Source organism: Geotrypetes seraphini, chromosome 3 (genome assembly GCF_902459505.1).
Source record: "Geotrypetes seraphini chromosome 3, aGeoSer1.1, whole genome shotgun sequence".
Classification (NCBI taxonomy): Eukaryota; Metazoa; Chordata; class Amphibia; order Gymnophiona; family Dermophiidae; genus Geotrypetes; species Geotrypetes seraphini.
In genome coordinates this window covers 405,396,147-405,415,250 of record NC_047086.1, presented here as the reverse complement: position 1 = coordinate 405,415,250, position 19,104 = coordinate 405,396,147, and the positions used below count along the sequence as shown (strand labels likewise).

The following is a 19,104-nucleotide window of genomic DNA, read 5'->3' as shown; positions in this document are numbered from 1 at the left end:
TCACACAGAGCTGTATATTCCTCCAGTTAAATACCTGAGGCTGGTGAGTTCTAGAACTAGCATGTTCTCTTGTACCAGGTCCTCAGCAATGGAATTGAATACCAATGTATATACGACAGCAGGGAAATTAGCGTGACTTCAAGAAATTACTGAAGAGACATTTATTTTGCAGTATGAAATATGGGCACTGAGTTTGAGTGATGGTGAATTGTTGATGTAGATTTGTACTATGCATGTTGATGTCGTTAACTATTGTGAGCCGCTCTATAAAAAAAGCAGGTTACAAATTAATAAAAACAAACGGTCCCATGGATTCCCTCACAGGTTTTCTGCACCTTCTTATTTTCTTCATTCGGATACTTTTTTCATTCTTTAAAAAATGTTTTTTTTGGCTCTAATAGCCTTATTAAATCTCTTTCAAACTTTGAACAGTTTATCCCGTCTGACCATCTCAAACAATTTCAGGAAGTTACGCACAATTTGTTTCAAACCAGAAAATTCATGGCTCATTCTGTGTTTGACGCTTTTGATATGACATCTTGAGCATCAGCTATGTCCATTGCCATAAGACAGCTGGCCTGGCTCCGAGTCTCTAACCTTGACTTCAACATTCAAGAATATTTGGGCAATTTTCCCTGCTTGGGGGGTGGAATTGTTTGGTGAGAAAATAGAGGAGGCCACTCAAAAGCTAACAGCATATGAGCAGAGCATGTCCACCTTAGCCTCTGCTAAGTCGTCTAAGACACAACCATCTAAGTCTTATTCAAAGCAATCATGCCAACCTGCTACTGCTGCTTCTGCATCTACGCTTCCTCCACCGAAGAAGCAAAAACAGCAACACTCTCAGAAGCCTCAACCATAGCAGTCCCAGCCTTTTTGACGTGTTTCTGGAGAGCATAGCCACCTCAACTCCAGTGATCCCTCCTTCTCTCCCTTTTGGAGGTTGACGTCAATCCTTTTATCAGCACAGGACTCTAATTACCACCAACACTTGGTTCCTCCAAATTATACAAGAGGATTACTCCCTACATTTTCTAAACAATCCGCCAGACAACCCTCTTAAAAGTTCTCTTTAAATTTCCAGCAGACCCCCCCCCCCTTCTTCAAGAAATAAAAGACTGTTCTGGAACTAAACGCAAAGAAATCGGGTTTTATTCCAGATACTTCCTTATAATGAATAAGATGGGAGGTCTTCGTCCTATACTTGACCTTCGAGCACTCAGCAAATATTTAGTCAGAGAGAAGTTTCACATGCTGTTTCTAGCAACCTTATACCCTCTACTTGACAGGGACGAGTTGCTATGCTCTCTAGACCAGTGTTCTTCAACCGCCAGTCCGTGGACCAGTGCTTGTCTGCAGAAATTTCCTACTGGTCCACAGGGCTGGCACGTGCATCAGGCCCCAGACAGTGCTCTTCAGCCACTGGTCCATGGTGCGATCGATGCGGGGTTGTCTTCAGGCCTGCTCCCTCTTCCTCAGTGCTGCAGTGCACAAAACCGTGGGCAGAGGCTCCTACATGCGTCCTGCGCCTGAACTGTAAGCTTTCTCTCTGACGTCGCATCATCAGAGGGAAGGCTTCCAAATGAGGTGCGGGACGCACGTAGGAGCCGCTGCCCATGGCTTTGTGCACTGCAGCACTGAGGAAGGGGGAGCCGACACGAAGATAACACCGGGGGACAGGCCAGAAGGCAAGGCACAACATGGAGTAAGGGAGACAACAATGGTAGGGGGAATCATTTTATTTTTTTAATTTAATTTAGTGATTGATATACATCTGCTGTCTATTCAGAAAGAAATGCATTTGTTTCTTTTCCTCTGGGGTTGTACTGCATGCAGAGTCTTGCATCTTAGGGTTTGTTTTTATATATTTGTACTTTTAGTTTTTGGTCCCGTATTTGCATGGGGTTATCTGTGTACTGGTAGGAATGAATATTGAGAAGCATACAGTGTGCTTTGTGTAGTTTAATTTTGTGGTTAACCATTATGTGTTAATACGATTATATTGTATGTGTGTGTATGTATATTTGAAAAATGAATGGAAAAAATAGTGTTACAATTAGTACTATTATGGGGGCGGGGTCTGGCCCACGACTTAGCTCAGTGTTCTTCAACTGCCGGCCTGCGAACCGGTGCCGGTCCACAAAATAATTATTTTATTTCCGCTGGTCCATAGGTGTCAAAAGGTTGAAGAACACTGCTCTAGACTAGAGAATGACACGGGGGAAAAATCTGTCCCCGTCACTGCCCCGTCACCGGACTACCATCTCCTTCACCGCCCTGTCCCTGCTGTCCCCTTCACCGCCCCGTCCCCGCAGCATCCACCCTTCCCTTTCGCCACCTCACTGCCCTTTGTCACCCCTCGTGCAGTCTGTGCATCTCCCTCCCTCCCCCTTACCTTCTCGGCGCATTATAAGGTTTCAGACTTGTTAAAAGCCGTCAGAGTGTTCATGCAGTCGCTTGCGTGTGTGGCAAAAGCTTCTCCTCTGACAAAAACTGGTCTTCGGGACATTTGGAGCATTGAGATTAGAAACATAGAAAATGACGGCAGAAAAGGGCTATAGCCCACCAAGTCTGCCCATTTCGAATACCTGCCCCCCTGATTTCACTCCCTTAGAGATCCCATGTGAATATCCCATTTTCTCTTAAAATCTGACACGCTGCTGGCCTCAATCACCTGCGGTGGGAGTTTGTTCCAATGATCCACCACTCTTTCGGTAAAGAAGTATTTTCTGGAGATTAAGCATCAAATCAATGCATCTCAATGGCCACAAATTTGGTCTTGGAGGATGAGATGTACAGTGTCTGCATCTATGAGACAAACTTGGTTCTTTCTTTTGCATAGAGCTTTTTGGACCCCTGTTCGTTTAGAAAAACTAGATAGCTCTAAGTCTAATAGATGTTGGCACTGTCATCTTGAGGCTGGGACATTAGATCACCTTTTATTCTATTGTCCATTTATATTAGTATTTTGGAAATCAATTTGGCCTCAAATTAATAGGATGTTAGAGAATCCGGCACCCTTGACATATGATACTATTTTATTTGGCATGTCAATGAGAGCGAAGAGTCAGATTTCGTCAAATAATAACAAACTTTTATTTATATTGACTGGAGTTGCCATTCCACAGATTACATTCAATTGGAAAAATCATAGCAGATTAAATTACAGTTTCTGGTGGAATTCTGTGCGTCATATATATAAAATGGAGCGCACAATAGCAACACAAAGAGGATATTTTGGTAAATTTCAGAAGATTTGGGGACCATTAACAGATTTTTGTAATGAGTAATAACGTTTTCCCAAAGTAAGATATTTGACATGGAGGGGTGTGGGTGGGTAATAAATATTAAATCCTATAATGTATAAGAGTATTTAACTGTTTTTGATGTATTGGGAATGGAACTTTTCTAAGGGGAGGGAGGGGTTGGGAGGATTTTTTAACTTGATATCAATTGTTTAGATACTAGGAATAGTTCATAATATTCAAAATATTATAGAATATAGGTATTGGCTGAAAAGTTATATTTTTAATGATATATGAAAGTTAATCAAGTGTATATTTATAAGTTTGAATGATTTTTCTTATACACTTGTTGTAATATGTAAAAATGAATAAAGAATTAAAAAAAAAAAAGTCTAAAAACTTAAAATGCCGCAAAGGTAAGGGGGAGGGAGGGAGATAGATTTGGGTAGGTAGGAAGGAGGGAGGGGACTGCGCACGATCAGTGACCACGCGCGTTCTTTCCCTTAACTGCGGGGACAAAGCCATTCACTGCTCCATGGGGCAGTGGATGGCCTTGTCCCTGTACCTGCGGTGAGCACCTTTTCCCTCCTCCACCGTTTTGGCGGGTTACCTGCGGCTGCTCGCGGTTAACATCCACCGTGTCATTCTCTACTCTAGACCTCAGAGAGGCCTATACTCGCATCCCCATACACCTAGCTCATAGAAAATTTCTTAGATTTCGTGTGGATCACCTTCATCTTCAATCCAAAGTGCTACCATTCGGCCTCATTTCCCAGAGTAACATAACAAAATTTCTTATATACCGCAGCTACCTTGCGGTTCTGTGCGGTTAACAAAAATTAAAGTAGAAGTATGCATGGTATAAACACAATTAATTAAAATATTTACCAAATAGATCAGTCTTCATAAATTTTCTAAATGCCAAGTGTCTTGTAGTGGTTGCAACAGTTCTCCATTCTTACAGTTTTCAAGTCTTTCCTTATCTGGATGACTGGCTCATCAAGGATTCTTCACCACAAAGAGTTCAAGTAGCTCTAAAAGTTACAGCCGCCCTTCTAGAGCTGCCAGGATTCAAAACCAACTATCCAAAGTCACATCTTCAACCTACTCAGGTACTAGGAGCAGTACTTGACACACCTCGTCTGCGGGCATTCCTGCAACAAAGACAAACTATGCCACTTAAATTATGTGCTCATGTGTCTGCTCTTCAGAAGATTTCAGCAAGACAGATGATGTGCCTTCTAGGTCACATAGCATCTACAGTGCACGTGGTGCCTTTTGCTAGGCTTAATCTCAGACTTGCCCAATGGAGTCTGGCATCCCAATGGTCTCAAGTGACAGATCCACTTTCTCATTGGATCAACGTCTTCTCACCTCTCTGTCACTCCCTACAATGGTGGTTACAACTAGCACATCTATCCAGAGGGCTACTCTTCCATATACCTCCGCACTAACAAGTGCTGACAATGGATGCCTCCATGTATGCATGGGGAGCCATCTCGACAGTCTCTGGACTCAAGGCACATGGTCCCTTTGGGAACATTCCCATCATATCAATCTTCTGGAACTCCAAGCTAACGGCAATGCTCTCAAAACTTTCCACAGTCATCTTAATCAAGACCTCCTTGTCAAGAATGACAATCAAGTAGCTATGTACTACATCAACAAACAGGGAGGCATGGGATCTCGCCTCCTTTGCCAGGAAGCTCTCCTCATCTGGAACTGGACAATTGCACAAAACATTTTTCTCAAGGCTAAGTTCAAGGCAAGCAAAACGCTTTAGCGGACAAACTCCGCAGGTTTCTTCAATCACACGAGTGGATTCTCAATTCAAAAATCTAGCACCACATTTTTTCCCTCTGGGGGACTCCACAAATAAACCTGTTTGCGTCTCCCACCAACCACAGTTACTACACTTTTGCTCTAGACAATTCTCCCCACATTGTCTGGAAGCGGATGCATTTCTTTTGGATTGGTCACACAAGTTCCTCTATGCTTTTCCAATTCCTCTGATTCTCAAGACATTGTTCAAGCTCAAGAGAGAACCAGCCACCATGATTCTCATAGCTCCATGGTGGTCAAGACAACCTTCTACTTCAACTGTTGATCAAAGATCCCATTCCACTACAGATCTTCCTATCTCTACTAACTCAGAGCTAGGGCTCCCTTCTACTAGAGAATGACATGAGGACAAAATTTTCCCCAACCCCATGGGAACTCATTTTCCTGTCCCTTCCCCGCAAGTTCTTTTCCTGTTCCTGCCCCTTTCCTGCAAGTTCCATCCTTATCTGCACAAGCCTCAAACACTTTAAAATCATAAGTGTTCGAGGCTTGTGCAGTTAAGGCTGAGCTGCAAGGATAGGGACAGTGACAAAACTTGTGGGGACAGGATGGGGAAATTAAATTCCTGCAGAGACAGGGACAAATTTATCCCTGTGTCATTCTCTACCTTCTACATCCCAATCTGCAATCGTTACATCTCACAGCTTGGTTCCTTTCAACTTCAACATAGAAAACACCAATCTATCAGCTCCAGTTCAAGCAATCTTAACTGCCTCTAGGAAACCTTCTACTTAGCAGTGTTATCGTCTGAAATGGACATATTTTGCTTCATAGATCCTGTAACCTCCACGGTGTCTGCAGTGCTGGACTATCTGTTATATCTCCCAGACTCTGGTCTCAAAACCTCTTCAGTCAGAGTTCATCTCAGTACTATCAGCAATTTTCATGCTCTCCTTGATAGTAAACCTCTAACTATGCAGTCTCTCATTTCCAGATTCATGAAAGGACTATTAAACTCAAAACCTCTGCTCAAACCGCCTCCGGTTGTTTGGGACTTAAATGTGGTTCTCATCAGTCTCATGAAGTCTCCATTTGAATATCTCATATCTACTACTCTCAAACACCTTATTTGGAAAGTAGTATTCTTGATTTGTATAACTTCAGCTCAATGAGTTAGTGAACTCCAAGCATTAGTTTCTGACCCTCCATATACTGTTTTTCACCATGATAAAGTGTCCTTCGGACTCATCCGAAATTCCTTCCAAAAGTGGTCACCAAATTTCATCTTAAGAACATAAGAACATAAGAAGTTGCCTCCGCTGAGGCAGACCATAGGTCCATCCTGCTCAGCGGTCCGCTCCCGCGGCGGCCCATCAGGCCCATTGCCTGAGCAATGGTCTATACCTATCTATACCCCCCAATCCCTTTTTCTTCTAGGAATCTATCCAAACCTTCTTTGAAACGATTTAGTGTTTTCTTGTCTACAACAGCCTCTGGAAACGCATTCCATGTATCTACCACCCTCTGAGTGAAAAAGTACTTCCTAGCGTTTGTTCTAAACCTGTCCCCTTTCAATTTCCCCCAATGCCCCCTTGTGCTTGTGGTGCCCCTTAATTTGAAAAATCTGTCCCTGTCTACTTTTTCTATGCCCTTCAGGATCTTGAAGGTTTCTATCATGTCTCCTCTAAGCTTCGCTTCTCCAGGGAGAAAAGTCCCAACTGCTTCAATCTGTCGGTATATGGGAGATTTTCCATTCCCTTTATCAGTTTGGTTGCTCTTCTTTGTACTCCCTCAAGTACCGCCATGTCTTTCTTGAGGTACGGCGACCAGTACTGGACACAGTACTCCAGATGCGGCCGTACCATTGCACGATACAGCGGCATGATAACTTCCTTCGTCCTGGTCGTAATACCCTTCTTAATGATACCCAGCATTCTGTTTGCTTTCCTAGAGGCTGTGGCGCATTGCGCCGATGCCTTCAGTGTTGCGTCTACCATCACTCCCAGGTCTCTCTCCAGGTTACTAACCCCTAGTGGTGTTCCCCCCATTTTGTATGTGAACATCGTGTTCTTTTTCCCCACGTGCATGACCTTGCATTTCCCCACGTTGAAGCTCATCTGCCATTTTTCGGCCCATTGTACTTCCTATGTTTTTCCCAAAGCCTCATTCTCATCCTGGTGAAATGACTCTTTATACTCTGGACTGTAAACATGCTTTAGCATACTATTTACATGAAACCACATAGGACTTCTCCTCAAATGTTTATTTCTTGTGATCCTAACAGACTAGGAGTCCCTGTCACCAAGCATACTATTTCAGCTTGGTTGGCGGCCTGCATTTCTTTTTGCTATGCTCAGGATGGGTTACTGCTGGGATGTGTAACAGCACACAAAGTCCGAGCCATGGAAACCTCAGTAGCTTTTCTCAGATCTACTCCCACTGCTGCTATATGCAAAGCAGCTTCTTGGTCCTCAATTCATACCTTCACATCTCATTATTGTCTGGAAACTTTTTCCAGACGAGATGGTAGATTCGATCAGCTTTCCCTCCATCCCGTTTTTAAGTTAAGCTAAGGACTCCCACATGTGAGAATATGCTGCTTGCTTGCCCTAGGATATAGCACAGTTACTTACCGTAACAGGTGTTATGTGGGGACAACAGGCAGATATTCTCACATACCCCCCCACCTCCACTGGTTGGATTCTTAGCTTTCTTACTGAACTGAGGTACTGCGAGCCGATTTCGGGTGAGAAGGCATTCATGCATGCATGATGTGGACAATCGCAAAGCTTCTTCGATGCTTAAAGTGACACTACACTTTTCACTGTCTGTACCAAGCTCCATGGATGACGTCGCCCACATGTGAGAATATCTGCCTGCCTGTTATGGTAAGTAACTGTGCTTTTCATAATGTGATATGAACAAGTATTGTCTAGTAGTCTGAGGCATCAAAGATGGAAAGCCAAATGTGACTTTTTTCCATCAGATGTGTTTTATAAGTGTAAGTCCTCCCTTAAGGATTTGATTCAAGGATTAATACAAATCTTTGTGATAAGCCTCCTTGCTGCCACCAACATAATTTATAAATGGTATACCCTTCCAAACCCAGGTGCATAGCTCTTGCTGCTGAGATGGCCTTAGAAAAACATTTTCAGTTTTGGTGTCTTAAAATCATGGATTCACTTGACATGCATGCATTTCTTTTCCTTCTCTGGTGTAGTATCCTGGTGTGGCCCAGAGCATCAACAGTGATGTGAACAATCTAATGACAGTCCTGAACATGAGCAATGCACTTCCAGAAGGTAAATATCCCAATCGCATTCTCTATGGTGGCATCACCAGGGTGCTCAAGGTCCAATTTCTGTGCTCAATTAGGGATTAACAAAGCAATGAATACACTAGACAAAGAAATACCTGCCCTAAGCTTCTAGTTTTAGAATGGGTTGAAAGAGTGGTGTAACATCATAACACAGAATATGGCAAAAGATAAATTTTGCAGTCCATCCAGTCTGCTCCTTTTCTCTACATACTGGAATAACAGGTGCTGCATGACCTGCAGCTTTATAGTTGGTTCTCTACTTATGTTTGCTTTTTGAATTCCAGTTAATCTCCCTTTGGGTGACTATTCTATGAGAAAATGCATCCATTCTTGAGCTTAGACTCGCAGGGGTCTCAAAGTCCCTCCTTGAGGGCCACAATCCAGTCGGGTTTTCAGGATTTCCCCAATGAATATGCATGAGATCTACGTGCATGCACTGCTTTCAATGCATATTCATTGGGGAAATCCTGAAAACCCGACTGGATTGCGGCCCTCAAGGAGGGACTTTGAGATCCCTGGCTTAGAGGATCAGAGTTGCAAACAACAACCTAACCTATAAATACAGTATAAATTTTTTTTTCTCCATAAACAAGTGGGATTGTATCAATCACAAAAGTGGGTGATGTTATCTGGTGGTGCTGGGACAAAACATCTCTCCCAGGGCTCAAAACGAATGTACAATTCAGGCATGTGCAGCTTTTTCTGCCAACAGCAGTCCCCCCCCCCCTGAACTCCTAAGTTTGTTTCTGCATTCTTATGAATACTGAAGATAAATGAGGTTGAACTTTGAAATTTAGCTAGGGGAAATGAGTTAAATCTGGTCAATGTTTGTTCAGGCTTTGTAGGTTTGGAGGAAATTGATTTCTTCTTTATTTTCGTGTTAATTTCTTTGATTTCCTCCAACTTTCCATTAATGTGAGCTAGAATTTGCAGTTTGATCTTTACATTATTTGATTTTGAATTCTAGTTATTGTATCTCCTGCTGATAATTCCTTATGATTGTGTGGTACAATTAAACGTTTTTTCAGTAAAAACTATGAACACTGAAAGAAATCTCTCCCAACAATTTAACTGAAGAGGTTTCTCTTGTAGCAAGCGCAGCCTTCTCTGTGAAGAGATCTGAGGTACGCACTTGCTGAGAGGAAGCATTTTCCTACTTAGGTCTTCCCTTAGGGTTTACAGAGTCCTGGGACAGGACCAGTTTATTTATTTAAAACATTTAGATCCCGCATGTCCAAAGAACTATGCACATTCTATAAAAACATTTGTAAAAGCTACATAGACAGGACAGAAAACACATTCCCTAATACAATCTGTTCTTTCATCATACAAAATAAGAAACAGTAAAACAATTCTACATCTTTAAATCTGAGAAGGCCCTTTCAAAAAAATAGGTTTTCAAATTCTTGCGAAAAGATATGAAGGATGAGATCTGTTGAACAGTGTCTGAGAGAGCATTCCATAATTGTGGACCTATCACACTAACGATACAGGAATGATTTGTTATCAATCATATCGATGGAACAACTAAGAATTGCTATGATTGAGATTTTAAGGTATGAGAAGGTTCATATAATGTCATCAAAGAGGCTACTACTTTTGGTAACAGGTGATGTATGGCTTCATATACAATAACTAAAATCTTAAATTGAATTCTCCAAAACAGCAAGCAAGGGAGAAACATGCTCATGTCGAGAGACACTACCAATAATTCATACCGCTGCATTTTGTGCTACCTGTAGAGCCCTCAATTACTTCTTTGGAAGTCCACGCAGAAGAACATTACAGTAATCTAAATGTGGTAGAAGAAAACATTGCATGAGCTGACGGAAATTAGACGGAGAAAGCAGATCTTGTAATTTCAACACCAAATGGATCTTGAAAAACATTGTCCTTGCCACTAAAGAAATGTGGCCCCGGAATTGTAAAGAGGAGTCACATAAGACCCCTAAACTCCATCATAAACAAAACTCAACAGGGCATTCACGAATCCAGATGATGAAAGCCACAATATTTTTGTCTTAGAAACATTTAAGCTAAGACAATTTTTAGTCGTCCATATAAGGGTAGCAATTGAAAACCTCGCACACTATCAGAAGTTCAAAAGCAAATTGTACATCATCCGCATGGATGCAATATGTCACCTCTAGTTCTGAAAGTATTTTACCAATTGGTGCCATGAATAAGCTAAATAAACTTGCTGAAAGTGAAGACCCTTGGGGAACTCCACAATTTAGATTGAAAGTCTTGAGTGTTCACCTCCTATAGATACACAAAAACTCCTGTTATTAAGGAATGAAATCCCAAATGCAATACTTAAATGATTTTCAGTATGAAACAGCACAGCAACATCGAGACACCAGTAAATAGCATTTCCCCTTATCAAGCCCCTTACCAATCTCCTCACATAAGCAGCTCAGTATTATGATTCTTATGGAATCCAAACTGATCCAGTTTTTGTAAAACTATCCTCTTAACACCTTAGCTATAAACATCAGATTTGATATCAGACAAAAATTCTCTAGTTTAGTGACATCAATTTAGGGCAAAGCACAGCTCGCTTCATAATATTAGGAACAAGTCCAGAATTAAGTAATAATACACTCTAATGAAGGCTTCAAGGCTTTAAGTACTTTTGTTGCACATGGATTCAGAAGACAATTTAATGAACTAATGGAATCAATTATTTGAATCACATCTTCAGTACTAATTGCTGAAAATTCAGTCCAACTTTCCTCATCTGGACCTTCATCTTGATGTAACTGTAAAGAGTCCTAACTTTATTCTTTTGCTTAGATAAAAAAATAATCAGCCAACTGTACACATGTTGGAAATTTGTCCCTGTTCCGTCTAGGGGTTATCAGTGAATTCCTTAGAACCTGAAGGGGCTTCATCAGTTCGCTTATCAAAATGTTGTTTTTTTGATGGCCAATACTTGTGTTTTATAACTAGACAGTTAGGGCTAGGAGGCTGTTGGTCCCCGGGATCACTGACTCAGCGGCTCACGTCCATGTTCAAAAGTTCAGACCAGAACCACTAAAACCTGCTGCAGGTTTCTACATGGTTAAAATCATGAGAACCAATAAATATGCAGAGTATAAAAAAATATTAAAAATACACTTCATCTTTACTTCTCCTCCTCTATCATTGGGTATCATCTTTTACTGGTATTCTCTAGCTATGTTGAGGAAACTCTCTCTCTTCACTCTTTCTTCCTTGGAGATGGATCATAGGCAGCAGCCTATTTCCCTTGAATCTCCCAGCCTTCTTACATTCATCTCCTGAGGGTATCCGTTGCTCCACTTCAGATCAGCAGAAGCCTTTTCTTCTCTTTTCAAAGGTCTCCTCTTGCCCCTTATTCCTTATGGTTTAGCCAAACAACGGTTTTATCCCTAGTATTTTGATGCAGTGCTTTAGCCAGTCAAACTGCCTTTCGGCTTGGTATTTATATCATTCAGGTCTTCCCTACCATTTCCTCATTGAGAAGGAGAGCTTTCCCAGCCTCTAGAAAGACTAGGAGGCATAAAAGAGCTGACCATACAGCTCTGGACCCTCTTAACATGATAGAACCTTAGAGGTCTCTACATTTTGTTTCAATAGTGCTGTGTTTGTTTCTCAGGCTTTATTTTTCTTCATAACTTCTCCAAAAAAGAGGGAGAGATTTTTGTTCCCACTTAGATTTTAAGTTTTAAACTAACTTAAAGGGTCTGCTGTGTGGGGAAGAGCCAGGCTTGCTGAGAATTTTACAATACTGTTAAGGGGCAAGCTCTCCAAATGGGTTAATTTTGCACATATGACAGGAATGAACCTCACGGTGGGAGAACTGTTCTCTCTCAGCACTGTTGGATGGCATCACCTATTCTGATTACTGTATTTTCTCGCATATAACACGCGCGTTATACGTGGTTTTTACGTACCGCGCATACCCTCGCACGTTATACGCGTGAGCGCGTTGTACAAAATTTTTTTTACATAGTTCCCCCCCCCCGACGTCCGATTCACCCCCCGCAGGACCACTCGCACCCCCACCCCGAAGGACCGCTCGCACGCACTCCCACCCACACCCCCACAGCCTCCCGACCCCCCCCCCATCATGTAGAAGCTCCTACTGGTGTCCTGCTGCTTCCTATTGGCGGTCCCGACACCCGACATGATCGGGGCAAGAGGGAGCTCAAGCCCTCTTGCCCCAGCCAACCGCGGCACACCCGACACGATCGGGGCAAGAGGGAGCCCAAGCCCTCTTGCCCTGCCGACTCCCCAACTCACCGACAATATCGGGCCAGGAGGGAGCCCAAGTCCTCCTGGCCCTGGCGACCCCCCCCCCCCCCCCGCTAGTTGTTCGAGCCAGGAGGGAGCCCAAACTCTCCTGGCCACGGCGACCCCCTACCCCCACCCCGCACTACATTACGGGCAGGAGGGATCCCAGGCCCTCCTGCCCTCGACGCAAACCCCCCTCCCCCCAACGACCGCCCCCCCAAGAACCTCCGACCGCCCCCACCAGCCGACCCGTGACCCCCACGACACCCCCACCCCCCTTCCCCGTACCTTTGTGTAGTTGGCCGGACAGACGGGAGTCAAACTCACCTGTCCGGCAGGCAGCCAACGACGGAATGAGGCCGGATTGGCCCATCCGTCCCAAAGCTCCGCCTACTGGTGGGGCCTAAGGTGCCTGGGCCAATCAGAATAGGCCTGGGAGCCTTAGGTCCCACCTGGGGGCGAGGCCTGAGGCACATGGGCCCAACCCGACCATGTGCCCAAGGCCCCGCCCCCAGGAGGGACCTAAGGCTCCCGGGCCTATTCTGATTGGCCCAGGCGCCTTAGGCCCCACCAGTAGGCGGAGCTTTGGGATGGATGGGCCAATCCGGTCTCATTCCGTCGTTGGCTGGCTGCCTGCCGGACAGGCGGGTTTGGCTCCCGTCTGTCCGGCCAACTACACAAAGGTACGGGGAAGGGGGGTGGGGGTCGGCCAGGGGGGTCGCGGGTCGGCTAGGGGGGCGGTCGGAGGTTCTTGGGGGTGGCAGTCGTTGGGAGGGGGGTTTGCTTCGAGGGTAGGAGGGCCTGGGATCCCTCTTGCCCGTAATGTAGTGCGGGGTGGGGGTAGGGGGTCGCTTGGCCAGGAGGGTTTGGGCTCCCTCCTGGCCCGAACAACTAGCGGGGGGGGGGGGGGGTCGCCAGGGCCAGGAGGACTTGGGCTCCCTCCTGGCCCGATATTGTCGGGGAGTTGGGGAGTCGGCGGGGCAAGAGGGCTTGAGCTCCCTCTTGCCCCGATCGTGTCGGGGAGTCTGGACCGCCAAGAGGAAGTAGCAGGACACCGGTAGGAGCTTCTACATGATGGGGGGGGGGGTCGGGAGCCTGTGGGGGTGCGAGCGGTCCTTCAGGGTGGGGGTGCGGGTGGGAGTGCGTGCGAGCGGTCCTTCGGGGTGCGGGTGCGTGCGAGCGGTCCTTCGCGGTGGGGGTGCGAGCGGTCCTGCGGGGGGGGGGGGAATCGGACGTCGGGGGGGGCATCAGGGTTTCAGGGTGGGGACAGGACTTCAAGGGGGAGAGGAGAGTCGGGGCGGGCGAAAGGAGAGTCGGGGTGGCCAGAGGAGAGTCGGGGCGGGCGAAAGGAGAGTCGGGCGGCGACGGGAAAGTCGGGCAGCATGCGCGGTATACGGGTGTGCGCGGTATATAAAAATTTCTGTACATAGATTTGTGTTTTTCGCGTGCTATACCCGTGTGCGCGTTTTACACGGGTGCGCGTTATCTACGTGAAAATACGGTAATTCTGTTGTTTATGGAGAAGCCCTATTACAGGTAAGCAACTTTGTTTTAACCAACAGTTTCCAGCTCAGTTAGGTGGGGCCCAATGCCATCTATGAGTCTTCATTTTAACTATGCAAGAATCCCCCCCAATATAGATTTAGTGAAAGTCTTCAGCTAGGGGCTTTGTACCTGAACTCCTTTCTAAACTCTGCAGTCCTGTATGTTTAATCAGGACACTAGGAAATGGCCTTTGCATGATGACTAACTTCTAGGCCCAGCCAAACCAGGATGTGGAAAACCTGAGCTGGATCCTTTTATTAAGGTTTAGTAGCCAAAAGTTAAGCACCTTTTTCTCCTCTTCTTTTATTTCTAAAGAGTTTGATGTCACTGATGTTTCTACATAAGCTACTCTCCTCCTTTAAAAAAGAAAAAAAAGTGATATTATGTATATTTTGCAAACACACTGAAGAATACAGTCACATCCCTTAAACCTGTGCCTCTCTCATTTGTTTTGATGATATGATGGTTCACTTACAACTGAAATAAACCAGCTCATTCCATTCCTTCCCTTTCCTCTCCTTACTTGTAAACATTGGTGAGTGCCAGCAGTATGTTTTTCTGGAGGGTGAATTGTTCTGAGCTTAGTAACAAATAAATGACAGCAGATAAAGACCTAAATGGTTCAGTCTGCCCAAACTTACGCTCTCTTTAAATCACTTGATTTAATTTAAATTTTCCTTTTTCTTAGCTATTTCTGGGCCAACCCAAAGCTCTGCCCGATATTGTTCTTAGGTTCCATCTACTGAAGTCTCTATCAAAGCTCACTCTAGCCCATCTAAACTATCCCAGCCGTCAAAGCCCTTCACATGCTCAACCAAATGGCCATATGCAGACACAGACTGTGCATGCCCATTACTGGCCTTAGTTCTTCAATATATACCTTTATTTTGATTCGAGATCCTCTGTTTATCCCACGCTTTTTTGAACTCTGTCATTGTTTTCTCCTCCACCACTTCCCTCGGGAGCGTATTCCAGGCATCAGCCACCCTCTCCGTAAAGAAACATTTCCTTACATTACTCTCAAATTATGTCCTCTGGTTTTACCATTTTTCTTTTTCTGGAAAAGATTTTGTCCTACATTAATACCTTTCAAATATTTGAACGTCTGAATCATATCTTACCTCTCCCTTCCTCTAAGTATACAGACTCAGGGCTTCCAATCTCTCCTCATACGTCTTTTGGCACAAACCTATCATTTTTGTTGCCCTCCCTCTGGACCGCTTCAAGTCATCTTAGGTCCTTTGTTAGATATGGTCTCCAAAATTGAACACAATACTTCAAGTGGGGACTCACCATCGGCCTTTACAGGGGCATCAACACCTTCTTTCTCTACTGATCACGCATCTCTCTATACAGCCTAGCATCCTTCTGGCAACAGCCACCGCCTTGTTACATTGTTTCTTTGCCTTTAGATCTTAGATAAAGACATAATAGCCATACTGGATCAGGTCAGTGGTCCATTTAGCCCAGTATCCTGTTTCAAACCGTGGCCAGTCCAGGTCACAAGTACCTGGCAGAAACCCAAATGTAGCAACATTCCAAGCTAATGATCCCATGTCTATGAAACTCAGATGTACTATCTGCTCTTACCACTATTTGCTCTAACAACAAGTTCCAGAATTTAACTATTTTTTTAGTGAAAAAATACAGCTGAAGGCAAGCCAGCACGGCTTCTGCAAGGGAAGGTCATGCCTCACGAACTTGCTGTACTTCTTTGAGGGAAAAACAGCCAGATGGATGAAGGGGAATCCATAGACATCATTTACCTGGACTTCCAAAAAGCCTTTGACAAGGTACCCCACGAACGGCTGCTAAAGAAGCTGTGGAACCACAGGGTTCAAGGGGATATCTACCGATGGATCAAACACTGGCTGGCAGGCAGGAAACAAAGGGTTGGAGTAAAGGGCCATTACTCAGAATGGCAATGGGTCACGAGTGGAGTCCCACAGGGGTCGGTTCTGGGACCGCTCCTGTTCAATATATTTATTAACGACTTGGAGACAGGGACGAACTGTGAGGTTATTAAATTTGCGGATGACACCAAACTCTACAGCAGGGTTAGAACCAAGGAAGACTGTGAAGACCTGCAAAGGGACTTAACGAGATTGGAAGACTGGGCAAGAAAATGGCAAATGAGTTTTAACACTAAGAAATGCAAAGTCATGCATGTAGGGAAAAAGAACCCGATGTTCAACTATAAAATGGGGGGATCATTGCTGGGGGTGAGCAACCTTGAAAGAGACCTGGGGGTGATGGTGGACACAACATTGAAAGCATCAGTACAGTGTGCGACAGCCTCAAAGAAAGCGAACAGAATGTTGGGTATCATCAAAAAGGGTATCACGACCAGGACGAAGGAAGTCATTTTGCCGCTGTATTGGGCAATGGTGCGCCCACATCTGGAGTACTGTGTCCAGTACTGGTCGCCGTACCTCAAAAAGGACATGGCGGTACTTGAGGGAGTCCAGAGAAGAGCGACAAAACTGATAAAAGGTATGGAAAACTTCTCATACGCTGACAGATTGGAAATGCTGGGGCTATTCTCTCTGGAAAAGTGGAGACTTAGAGGAGACATGATAGAAACCTTCAAAATCATGAAGGGCATAGAGAAGGTAGACAGGGACAAATTCTTCAGGCTGTGGGGAGCCACAAGTATAAGGGGACACTCGGAGAAATTGAAAAAGGACAGGTTTAGAACAAATGCTAGGAAGTTCTTTTTCACTCAGAGGGTGGTGGACACATGGAACGCACTCCCGGAAGCTGTGATAGGCCAGAGCACGCTACAGGGGTTCAAGGAGGGTCTAGATAGGTTCCTGAAAGAAAAGGGGATTAAGGGGTACAGATAGAAGTGGAGGTAGGTTACAGGAATAGTCAGAAACCACTTCACAGGTCGTGGACCTGATGGGCCGCCGCGGGAGTGGACCGCTGGGCACGATGGACCTCTGGTCTGACCCAGTGGAGGCAACTTCTTATGTTCTTCTTTGTTTTAAAAGTATTTCCATATAAATTCATTGTGTCCCCCTAGTCTTTGTACTTTTTGAAAGAGTGAAAAATCAATTCATTTTTACCCATTCTACACCACTCAATCATATCCCCCTCAGACATCTCTTTTCCAAGCTGAAGAGCCATAACCTCTTTAGCCTTTCTCATACAAGAGGAGTTCCACCCCCATTGTCATCTTGGTCACTCTTCTTTGAACCTTTTTCTAATTCTGCTATATCTTTTTTGAGTTAAGGTGACCAGAACTGAATGCAATATTCAAAGTAAGTATGCAAGGCATTATGATATTCTTGGTATTATTTACCGTCCCTTTCCTTAAAATTCCTAGCATTCTGTTTTCTTTTTTGGCTGCCACCGCACACTGAGCAAAAGATTTCAGCATACTGATTGCAATGACACCTAGACCCTTTTCTTGGGTGTTGATTCCTAAGGTGGGCCCTAGCAACTGGAAACTATAATTTTGGAATATTCTTCTCAATGTAAGGGTGACAAACCTTTTTGTGAGGCAAGCAAGTAAAAGTAAGAGGAAAAGAAGGCCACTTTGGTTCTCAAAAGTAATAGCTGAGAAGGAAAGGAATAAGAGGTTAGCTTTCATAAACTGCAAAAGATCGCAGAAAGAGGAAGACAGGCAAAAATATCTGGAAAAGTTAAGAGAGGCTGGTCTTTTAGTCAGGAAAGCAAAGATGCAAATGGAAGAAAAAATAGCTGATACGGTAAAACGGGGAGACAAGACATTTTTTAGATATATTAATGATAGGAAGAAGTGCAAAAGTGGCATTGTGAGACTCAAGGGTGAAGGGGAGGAATATGTAGAAGCTGATAAAGAAACGGCCGAATTGCTTAACAGATATTTCTGTTCTGTGTTCACAGCTGCAGCACCAGGAGCAGGACCGCAGAAAACAAACATGAATAGGGATGGAGGAGTAATAGACCCTGATCGATTTTTAGAGGGTTGTGATTGTGAGGAACTAGCTAAAATAAAGGTAGACAAAGCAATGGGGCCGGAGTGTGTACATGCGAGGTTGCTGAAGGAACTTAGGGAAGTTCTGGTAGCTCCACTGACTGACCTTTTCAATGAGTCTCTAGAGTCAGTGGTACTGGAGGACTGGCGAAGGGCGGATGTGGTCCCTCTCCACAAAAGTGAAAGTAAGGAAGAAGTAGGGAATTACAGACCGATAAGTCTGACTTCTGTGGTAAGCAAATTAATGGATCCGCTTTTAAAACAGAGAATGGTCAAGTTGTGGAATCCTGTGGATTACAGGACTGGAGGCAACATGGATTCACTAGAGGTAGGTCAGACAATTCTGATCAATTTCTTTGACATGGTGACCAGAGAATTGGATAGAGGATGTGCGCTAGATGTGGTGTATTTAGATTTTAGCAAAGCCTTTGACAGTGTTCCACACAGACGTCTAATAAATAAACTGAGTGCCCTCAGGATGGGTCCCAAAGTGACGGGCTGGGTCAGAGGGTAGTGATCAATGGAGATCGCTCTGAGGAAAGGGATCTTACCAGTGGTGTGCCTCAAGGTTCTGTTCTTGGGCCTGTTCTTTTTAACATTTTATAAACGATATTGTTGAAGGGTTGTCGGGTAAGATTTGCCTCTTTGCGGATGATACGAAAATCTGCAATAGAGTAGACATGCTGGATGGTATGAATAACATGAAGAAAGACCTTGCGAAGCTTGAAAAATGGTCTGAAATTTGGCAGCTAAAATTTAATGCTAAGAAATGCAAGGTCATGCATTTGGGCTGCAAAAACCCAAGGGAACGGTACAGATTAGGGAGTGAAGAGCTTCTTTAGCACTCTCCAGACCAGTAGAGGTTAACTTTACGAATGGGTATATATCTAATCATGACCAGCAGGTGGAGACTGAAAACAAAACTTTGGGACAGTATATCCTAGCCCCTCCTCTCTATTTCCCTCAGTCTTCTTTCAGTCTCCAGCAGGTGTTGA

The 19,104-nt window shown here is 44.4% G+C and overlaps 1 protein-coding gene across 2 annotated transcripts in view; it reads left to right on the top strand.

Annotated features, from left to right (window-relative positions):
* COQ8A (coenzyme Q8A) overlaps positions 1 to 19,104 on the top strand; it is a 218,060-nt gene that overhangs the window by 154,306 nt on the left and 44,650 nt on the right. For both annotated transcript variants that reach the window (XM_033936782.1, XM_033936781.1), the window contains exon 9: positions 8,248 to 8,329. In XM_033936782.1, coding sequence (XP_033792673.1) covers positions 8,248 to 8,329 — 82 coding nt within the window. The remainder of the gene's footprint in view (positions 1 to 8,247; positions 8,330 to 19,104) is intronic.